Source organism: Helobdella robusta, assembly GCF_000326865.2.
Source record: "Helobdella robusta unplaced genomic scaffold HELROscaffold_23, whole genome shotgun sequence".
In the NCBI taxonomy this organism is placed as follows: Eukaryota; Metazoa; Annelida; class Clitellata; order Rhynchobdellida; family Glossiphoniidae; genus Helobdella; species Helobdella robusta.
This window is the reverse complement of record NW_008704216.1, coordinates 2295274-2306542: the sequence shown is the minus strand read 5'-3', so window position 1 is coordinate 2306542 and position 11269 is coordinate 2295274. Positions and strand designations below refer to the sequence as shown.

Sequence of the window (11269 nt, the reverse complement as noted above, 5' to 3'; positions counted from 1 at the left end):
CGGTAGCAGTGGTAGCGATGGCAGTGGTAGGAGTGGTGGCGCCGTGATGAACAGTGCTTTCAAGGGCAATCAGGATATTAAGATGGTTTCTCTTGTGAAAGGTTTGTTATTGCCGGGCTTCTATGTTTTCTTTACTTTTTACACATCCTCGTGTTTTTTCCTTATTTTCTGGGAAGGCAAAAGTTTATTTAAATAATTAAATCGAAACGAAGATACGTAATAATTAAATTGTTAATGGAAAATTAAATTAAAAATGTTTAAATTCGTTCAGAGGATCAAATTGAGCAGATGGACATAAGCATAGATACTGCCTTAAAACACGCAGCAACAACAACAACATCAACTACAACATTTTTCACATCAGCAACTTTAACAACTACAATGACGTCGACAAATGTTGATCTTAAAAGTTCATCTGTGGCGACGACGACAACGTCGTCAGCCTTCTCCTTAGTAGCAGCATCAACGTCCTCGCTTATTAATAATTACTTGAACTACATCAAACAGCAACAGCAAGCCAAACACATCCGTCCGCCTACTAATCCAAATACTGCAACCGACGCAAAACAAATTTCACCTACCACTACTACTACAACGTCTACTTCATTTGCCAGTAGTGGTAGTGGCTGTAGCGTTAACAACTCCAATAATATCAGCAGTATGTTTTCGTGTGGTGACATCAAATTTGAGCCTCCGTCTCCTCCCTACATCGAACCTCGTCATCCTGTCGCCACTGATGGACCGTTAGTGGTTATCATTCTTATCATTTTACCAACTGCAACCATCTTTTTAATTATCTATGCTATTAATATAATGTTCTCATGTTAAAAGTATTATTGTTGTTGTTGTTGTTGTTGTTGTTGTTGTTGTTGTTGTTGTTGTTGTTCATATAATCATTGTTAATATTGATGAACCTTCCTTTCTGGCCGTAGAACTCCTCCGATGTTGGCGCCATCGTCATCACCAGAACTTGAAGATCTGCCGACAGGCGCACCAACGTCATCGTCGTCATCATCCACATCATCGTCGTCATCACTTTTGACTTCCGATTGTAATTTCCTACTTCCGGCATTACGAAGCACGTCATCCTTTTCTACTTATGCGTCGTCGTCGTTTGCTTATTTGTCATCATTAGTTCATCAGCCTCCGTCGTCATCATCATCAACATCAACAACGTCATCATGTGCAAATAACACTGTGCAGTCTGAGGAAGGCAGTGCTGCTGGTGTTGCGATGGTTGCTGTTAAAAGCGAAACTGAAAGTTGTGCCTCACCACAAATTCCCATTCTTCATGAACATCTCATAGGTATTTGTTTGGTGGTTTGCATTTCTCATGATGGTGAAATAGTAACAAATTAATGAGGTTATGACTAAATGATGATGATATGATGGCCCTGATAAGTGTAACAACAAAATGATGATGTTAATGAGTTAATGACTGCAGCTGCTAGCGTTAATGTTCTTGTTTGAAATGATGTTGATGGTGATGTAGAGATGGAAAATACAATTGTTAATAAAACTCGATAATTTGATTGTTATTTCCCCCACCACTTGAAAAGCGCCGACAAGCACAGATGCATCGACCACTACCACCAGCAGCACCACAGCAGCCGGCACGACTGAGGAGGTGATGGAGGAGCAGGACGAGGTGGACGTGAAGCCAGTCTTCACAAAGCAACAACGAGACCTGGTTCTTATTTCTCTGTTTCAACCGGCAATTTACCGTTCTGTTGATTTAATCATTAGATTGATTATAATGGCTGAATTGATGAAGGAATTAATGGATGGATGGATGAATGAATGAATGAATCAATCAATCAATCAATCAATGAATAAAAGGTGCATAGCAAATAGGATGGATTTGGTCTTTCCCAAGCAATCCCACGCCTACTCAAACATGTGCATACCAACATTCACCTGTTTTTTACGCAAATTTTTACGTTCAGTTCAGCATGTCTAAGTTTTTACTTAACTATTTAAATTCTTTTTTTCATTATATCGAAATTTTTTGCACAGGCATCTTCTTTGGATCAGAAACCGCAACTGACTCAGCAGCAGCACTTGCTGAAATCCTGTCACCAGCAGCAACAACAATTCCTCGAGCACCAAACAACGACGGACACGAGTTCTGAGCCAGCTGAACAAGTTTGTTCAAATCTTTACTTGTAAAAAAATAATCGCTATTGTTGATCTAAACGAGATTATACCTGACCCCATTCAATCACTCACATCAACCTGGTTGGACCTCTCTTGCAGGTGTCAGTCATGTTGACCTTATCAGTAAGTTCAGCCGAGAACATAGGCGGGGTTATTGCAGCTATAGCAGACCTGCTGAAGATTGCAGTTCCTCCAACTTACGAAATCACAAGAAGTCCCTCACCCCCACCTCCCGATCAGTACAAAACACCATGGAACTCTTATGCCAAACGTTAGTGTTGCTGCTCCCACACTGCTTGCCAGTAATTTTCTCCGGATGGTTTCTCTTTAATTGTTGGTGTGTCTGTTGTTTGTCATGGGATTCGTTGACTGGATGTTGTCGGATCGTTGTCTGCTTGTGCAAAGTTGATAGCATTAACTACTTCATTGAATGACCAAACAGACGCATGTACACACTCGTGTATTTGCATTTAAACGCTCATTTGCACGCATAAAAACACACACACGTACATGCACGTAACGTACAACAATCAGATCGCGAGACGGCCGTCAACATACAGTCACTGATGCGCATGAAGACGAGATTCTGCAAAAACTGCGACGGCATCGTCTCTGGCTCGGGAATCAAGAAGCCCAAATCAGAGATCTTTTTGAACGTGCTGGAAGGCGCTGAGGTTACTACGGATGCCTGTTGTTTGCGTTTGGATAAAGCGTTTATTTGTGTGTGTTTGTAGATGTGAACATGTATGCGACGAACGACAACCTCATACAAATAACGTGCAATACAAACACACATTTACAGTGCGACACGGAGGACGTAGTTTTTTGCAGCCTTTCTTGTTGCCAGCACTTCACAACAACTTGCCAGCAACTCGTCAAACACAATCAGCAGCAGCGGCAGCAGCAGCAGATGCGTCACGACGCACTGATGACTTCATCTATGACGTCCATGCTGGCCTCCACTGCCATAGTCTCATCATCGCATACTTCCCACTCGACTTTCATCGACATCAAGCGTCCCTTCTCCGGGGTACTGGACGCTAAACTGTCCGTCTTTTACTCGTCTTCACAAGTGCCATCGTCGTCGTCGTCGTCAACGCTACCTCAGTCGTCAGTGTCGTCACTATTTTACAATCAGTCTTCTTCTGCCACATCCTCATTCCCTCTGGTTAAGCCGAAACTCGAAGTCGTTGGTGACGGCTACCACGGTGATGTCGTGACGTCGTCGTCATTAGGCGCGTCATTTTCATCCACGTCGTCATCTCACGTGTACTCGACGAAGGGTTCGTACATGACTCCAGGGATGGCAAGTGGGTTGTACACAACTTCAACAACCCCACTCACGCTGAATACAACCCTGAGTGCTGCCACTTCATCTTATCTGCTGTCTTCACCGACGTCATACAGAAGGTGGGATGGAAGGAATTTGAAGGGAGAGGGGTTGAGTGTAGGTGGAATTGTTGGTCCTGCTGCTGCTGCTACTGGCGGTGCAGCTGTCTGTGGTGGTGGCAGTGCCTCTAATAAGGTCGGTGGCTTCAGTTGATCAGTTTAATACGTAATTCAGATATTTTCATTTGATAAGTCTGTTATTTATAAAATTCATTTTATTTTTTCTTCATATTGTTCATTCATTCGTTCTTTCATTCACTCATTCATTCTTTGATCCGTGCATGCAGACGAAACCATGGAAACACACGGATAAGATGAATAGATGGAATGCCAGTCTGATCAGGCCACCAGCCGTTCAGAAGGTCTTTGCTGAGAAAGAAGCAGCCGAGGTAAGTCACTTGCCCGGTGGTGATGGTTTAGTGGGTGATGAATATGATGATAGGATGACAGTGATGTTGTTTTAATGTTAATAACTACAATGATGAGAGTCATATTTGCATATGTTTTGATCATACGTAGATCGTAGGTCTCTTTATGTGTTTCTATCTTCTGGTATGTTATAATGTAGTCCTGATTCTAAGTGTGTATGTATTTTGGTGAATGCCTTTAATGTATTTTATTCATCCTGAATTTTATAATGTAACAGGATTTTTTTTACTTTGGTTGGGGCATGGGAGGGTGATGTTCGCGCTCTTTTATTCTTCTATTCATGTTATGTTGTAGTGCTTATCAGAGCAATTACAGTCATCGTCATCATATTTTTTGTCACGTACTCATCATCATCGTCATCATCATCGTCATCATCATCATCTTGCAGTCCCTCGAAGCACAAGGAACAATAATACGACCGAAATTGAAAATATCCGACTCAAGGTCATGTGTTCTCTGCAAGGTCACTGGAGACGCATACACCAATGGACCTGGAAGGTAGATTGGTTTAGTGATTATGATGATGATGATGGTGGTGGTGGTGGTGGTGATAGTGATAAAGGCGAATGTCTAATATGAGAAACATAACGATATAAGAACTTGTATGCACCGCCCGTCAATTCATTCAACGTCTCAAGTTCGTTTGTGTGACGTTGCAGAGGAGCATTCAAGTAGTAATAAACATCAACAGCACACCAGCAGAAACAACACACGCAACGAACAAACACTGCAGGTTACTTCTGTTGAATGTCGACAAGTGGGTTCACTTGAACTGCGCCCTCTGGTCTTATGAGGTCTACGAGACCATGAACGGCTCTCTAATGAACGTCGAACAAGCCTGTAGACGTGGCACTGGCATCGATTGCATCGTCTGCAGACAGTCTGGCGCCACTATCGCCTGCTTCCGACCCAGGTGCGCTAATGTCTATCACCTGGATTGCGCCATCAAAGATGAAGCTGTTTTCTATCAGGACAAGGTGAAGGGGGAATGATGATGAGGATGACGATGAGGAGAATAGTGATGATGATGATGATGATGATGACGACGACGGCGATGATGATTATTGGTGGTGTTATTTGTGATAGCGTTTGAAAGTAGTGAGAACCTGTCTTTAGTTTTTTCATGATTTGTTTTATAATTTGCTACTTTATAATCTGTATAAACAACCATCATTCAATCTTCTTGCTCATTCGTCGTCACTGACGTCATTATTGAACTTTTGAATGCAGACGATACTGTGTCGGCAGCACGCCACGAGGTCAGACGCCTCAAGCGTCCTCACGTCACTGTCTGTCTTCAGGAGGGTCTACGTCAACAGAGATGAAGAGAAACAAGTGGCCAGGTCGGTTTATGTGTGTTTTTATGTCTCTCACTCTTTCTCTCTCTCTCTCTCTCTCTCTCTCTCTCTCTCTCTCTCTCTCTCTCTCTCTCTCTCTCTCTCTATCTTTTCGTTTTTTTCTCTCTCCAACTACTTTCTTAATTTTTTAGCCAAGCTTATTTTTATCTATCTAGTAATACATTACGAGTCAGACACACTTTTCCTGATGTCCTTCCTGTCAACTGTGCAGGCAGTGATATTCACGAATAGACCTAATCGTACATGAGGAAAACACGTGCACGATAATTAATGACTGAGTTGAGCACGCAGTAATACATAGGGAAACATACAGCACACCCACAAACATGCACATTGACGCAGTTTTATATGACTAGGTCATGCAAAAAATAAATTCGTGTCAACAATACAGTTCATAAACAGACATGCCTATGTGTACATAAGGATTTGTATGCACAAATCCTTATGTACACATAGGCAAGCATACACATACATATATACACATACACGCGCACAGAACGATGCAGCACGAAGAGAGGAAGTGTGTTTTGAGGCTTGGAGGAGTTGTGGTACACAATCTAGGCCAGTTGTTGCTTCATCAGATCCAAAGTGGTCTCTACAACAATGCCGACTATATATATCCGGTTGGCGGTGCTGATGATGATGGTGATGGGGACGCTGATGATGAGTTGAGTGGCTAGAGGAATGTTTGCAATGACGAAGAAGCGTTGTTATCTGGAGGAATGCGTTTAATAACTGTTTATGCTGATAATCTGATTAAAATTTGGCCAATGAATGCTGTTACAAGTTTTTTAACTAACCAATCAAACAAACATTTGGTAGATTAATCAAATAACATTCATTCATTCATTCATTCATTCATTCATTCTATCAATCATAGGTGGGTTTCAAGAGTTCTCGTTTTTACTGGAGTTACAGGCAGACAAATAAAAGATGCAGATACCTCTGCAAGATCGACGACGGTGGAGATGACGGTGGTAGTGATGGTGGTAGTGGCGGCGGCGGTGGTGGTGGTGGCGGACCGGTCTTCTCGGTGGTCGTTTTTGAGAAAGGATTTGAACAGACAACATTCAAAGATAGCACTTGCAAAGGTAGAGACGGCTCACTCTTCCGATATAAATGATATAATTCATCATCGCCGTTTCACTCTTACCATCGTCCTAGTTAAATTGAATGCCATCTTGTTACTCATTGCACTCGGCTTTCTGAAGCTTCCTGATATCCATCGTCACTTTTGAAATGAAGTCCTTTCCCTCGCTGATGCAATCCATTAAACGTAAATCAAACGAATAAGCAGTCTAACTTACAATAGTTGTTGCCACCAATCCCTTTGGAGTCATCATCTACATCGTCATCTTTTTATTTTATCATTATTATTCTTTATTTTTTTATCTTGTTTTTTTTTTATCATCGTCATCATTGTTGTTTATAATCATGTTATCAGGGGTGTGGTCCCAGATATTGACGCCCTTGGAAAAGATGAGGCGGGAGAACGACCTTGTGAAGATATTTCCTCTCTACCTGTCAGGGGAGGATCTTTTTGGTCTGGGAGAGCCCACCATTGTCAAGCTCGTCGAGTCGGTAAGTCCTGTTGGGGTAGTGCTGAAGTGCTGGTTGTGTGCTGGTGGTGGTGGTGGTGGTGGTAGTGGTCCATCATAAATTCTTATTGTCCTTCCAATTGTAATTTTAGTCATTATCACAGCCATTTTCGTTGTCGTTTCGGTTACATTCATCATCATTATTATTATTATCATTATTATTATTATCATTATTATTATTATTATTATTATTATTATTATTATTATTATTATTATTATTATTGCGATCACCGCAGTTGCCGAGCGTCGAGTTGCTGCCGAATTACAACTTCAAGTTCGGAAGGACTCCCCTCTACAAACTCCCACTGGCCGTCAACCCCAGTGGCTGTGCGCGTACTGAACCCAAACTAAGGATGCATTTTAAGAGGTACATAAGTATTCGGGCCTCTTTATTTATTCGCAGCCTGTTTGTTTGTCTGTCTGTCTGTCTGTCTGTGTCTGTCTGTTTGTCTGTCTGCTACCTGCCTGATTTTATAATGACATGATTGATTGTGTGGTTATCTTGCGTATTCTGGCAAACAAACACATACACCCACCCACCCACACACACCACACACACACACCACACACACACACACCACACACACACACAAGCATTTCTAGCATGTATTTGCATGAATGAAGATACAAATTCATGATGATGCACTTAAATTCACACACACACACACACTCACACAGACACACGCGAACACAAACAAACGAACACACACACTTGAACAGGCCACACGCCTTGCACGGCAGCAACAGCAGTAGCGGCAGTCGGAACTTGCAGTCTCACCTGAGCATGTTGCGTTCGAGTGAGTCCACTCCTTACCTCAAACAGTTCGCCCACTCGAAGACGCAGCAATACAGGAGGTTAAAAACTGAATGGAGAAATAATGTCTACCTCAGAAGGTCTAATATACAGGTCTGTCTGTCAGTCTCTCTGTCTGTCTATTTCACTCTGTGTTTGTTGTTGCTGTTGTTGTTCGAGGATGCATGATTATGTGTTCGTGTTTTCACCTGCGTGTGTTTGTGTGTGCGTGTATGTGTGTGCGTGTATGTGTGTGTGAATATGTAATCAATCCCTATTCTCTAATTCCCATGGTTTATAATATTTTATAACTTCGTTTTCTCGATTTTTTTTTCATCTTATCAAAAAACGATTGAGCCAAACCATCAACGACGACGACGATGGCGTTAACCCACACAGGGCCTAGGCTTGTTTGCAGCCCGTGAACTTGAAAAGCACACCATGGTCATTGAGTACATCGGTCAGCTGATCAGAGCTGAACTGGCTGAGAAGAGAGAGAAGATTTATGAAAAAAGCGTTAGTAATTGTTTCATTCTTTGTATGTTTTCATGTATGTCTGCATGTATGTCTGCTTGTATGTCTGCATATATGTCTGCATATATGTCTGCATGTATGTGTGCATGCAATTTATAAAAGTGTATAATTACATGCTTCGTGTACACATGCTTTCTTGTTTTTTTTACCCGTTCTACATGTTGGTGTGAGCGTATTTCATATGCCCGGTGCGTCGGTCGTTTTCAGTTTGGAAAATTCCTATGTGAATTTTTCTGCGGTGTACTTACTACTATCCAATCTTTCTCGTTCCAATGTCTCATTTCTCTACGACAATCTGCTCGCTCGCCACATTCCGTCTGTCTCGCCTATAAACAACAACCGATATGGAAATGAATGAGTGACCGTACCGTAACAAGTTATCAGTAAGAAATGACGACGCATGATGACGAAGATAAACATCAAAACAACAACAGAACCACGGCGTTTACATGTTCCGCATCGAGAACACGAACCTCGTGGTGGACGCCACAATGAGTGGTGGGCCTGCCCGCTACATCAACCACTCTTGCAATCCAAACTGTGTGGCCGAGATGGTGCCATTCGAGAAGGAGAAGGACAATAAGATCATCATCATCACGAAGAGGAAGATTGCTCAGGGCGAGGAGGTTGGCTTTGTGATGATGATGATGATGAGGTGGTGGTGGTGGTGATAGTGATGATGGTGTTTGTGGCTATGAAGACGATTAATAAATAATTAACCGTAAAATTGTTTAACAAAAAATTTATTATTTTGTATTTATTATTAACATTTTTTTAAACGTGATTTTTACTGCCAACGTTAGCTCTGCTACGACTACAAGTTTGACTTGGAAGATGACCAGCACAAGATTCCTTGCCTCTGTGGTGCTCCCAACTGTCGCAAGTGGATGAATTAGTGCGTGTGTGCGCGCGTGTGTTTGCGTGCGTATGTGGGTGGTTGGCCATTTATGATGAATGGCTACTGAATAATACAATAGTTAATTGACCCTAAAATAAATTTTAGTATTTTATTTGTGTGGCAGCAGTACAAAACGCTTTGAATTGGTATTGATGGTGATGACGACCGCAGAGTGATGACGGGATGAGGATGGTGATAAAAATGATGTAATAATTTGCCGTGGTTATGACGTACGCTGCTGAACTGGAGTAATAAATAGAACGAATGGAGAAGATGGCAATTGCATTGATTGCACTGTCAACATAGAATCTTACAGTGAGTCAGTCGATAGATGGAGCTGATGGTCAGTGAGAGTGCACTTTTCATTTTATTAAGGGACGATATTTTTGTTAATCATTTTTAGTCATGCGACGATATCATTATCAGTTTTATTCTATTTGTATCTTCCTCACATGCTGGGATGGCGGTTCCATCAGAATTTATCTAGTTTTAATTCTGAAAAAATATAGACGTTCGAAGCTTAATGCAAGTTGATCATGCAATTAAACAATCAAATCTCATGAATAATCAATCGATCACTCAAATCAATCAGTCAAATCAACCAATCGGCCAATCAATCAATCAATAGATCGATCATTTAACCAATAGTTTGTATTCACGTGCAATCATCTGATTCAACCAACAATTATGTTATTCATTTATTCATTCATTCATTTATTCATTCATTTATTTATCAGCTGAACATTTTTCATTCTCATTTCATCATGAAAACGTTTAACATTTTTATATTATATAATATATATTACATCAATGGTGTTACTTTTAAACGGACTTCATAATGATGATGATCATCGTTATTATTATTATTATTATTATCACAAATTTATTTATTTTCCTTATATTTTCTGAAAAATATATTTCACATAACTTTCATTGTAATGGACAGGAAGATGCGCTTTTCTATCTTACAGCTTTTTTTATTTTCGTTGGTTCAATTTTAACGTTAATTTGCTTTCTTTCAAATTGTCTAATTATCTTTTAATAATAAAAATCATCAATTAATTCATTATTTAGTTCTTTTTCTTTAGTTCTGTGTGAATATTCCAATCGTGGAAAGGCACACACACACATACAAACAAACAAGCGAACAAACACACATACGTGTATTTTATACATACACATACGTGTACTTTACACATACGTTTATTTTACACATACACGTATACAACAGAGAGACATTTGTTTTGACATACATGCGTGTATAAGTTTGACATTTACATAACTAAAAATCGATTTTGAACGAGCGCGGTGTGAATTTGCTCATTCATTCATTCATTCACACATACCTTAATTTATTTTCAGCCATTCGCTGCAAACAAACAGTATTTTGTATCATATGTTTACTTAAGAGGAGTGTGTGAATTACTAATATTTATTTCTAGCATTTGATTTTCACTCATTCGTTCGTTCGTTCGTTCGTTCATTCATTTATTTATTTATTTATTGAAGGGCACTGGAATTTTCTAGAACTTTTTATTTTATTAAAAGTAAACTACATTCTTTTTCATTGCTTTACAAAAATAAAATTTATATATATATATATATATATATATATATATATATATATATATATATATATATAACAATGAAGATAATATAATAATTATTATATTATTATTATTACTCAACAGCACATGGAAAACACGGAGTGGAGATGTAACGATATACAATGATGTAAGTAAGTGCATGTCAAATCAAACACTGCCATACATGAATTTACGAATGTGTACTTACAAGTACAACGCATACCGTACATGTTTTCGTTGATACCTAGATAGATAGATATAAGATATACACTACGCACACGTGATGAAATTATCGAAAAAATACTCCAAATGAAACAATAAGGACGACAATGAGGCACTATTCATGAAGTAATGGGGTGACATTTGTGTGTATGAAATGTAGCCGATCATGGAATTAATTTCTTTCTAGACATAAATTTATAAACTTAATATAGCACAACAACTAAAAAATAACATATAATATAGCATGGATATAAAAATATTTGTATATCTATGCAATATAATAATCAATGAATAATAATTTCAAT

At 39.7% G+C, this 11269-nt stretch overlaps 1 protein-coding gene across 1 annotated transcript; it reads left to right on the top strand.

The window, feature by feature from the left end:
• Positions 1-3859: 3859 nt before the first annotated feature.
• HELRODRAFT_99632 (hypothetical protein) lies at positions 3860-10207 on the top strand (the record flags this gene model as incomplete). Its single annotated transcript, XM_009019077.1, has 12 exons — positions 3860-3935; positions 4364-4473; positions 4709-4952; positions 5206-5318; positions 5830-5956; positions 6214-6424; positions 6778-6914; positions 7168-7298; positions 7652-7838; positions 8124-8240; positions 8693-8884; positions 9062-10207. Coding segments are annotated over 12 exons (1738 nt in total), but the record flags the coding sequence as incomplete, so codon positions are not given.
• Between the last annotated feature and the right edge of the window lie 1062 nt (positions 10208-11269).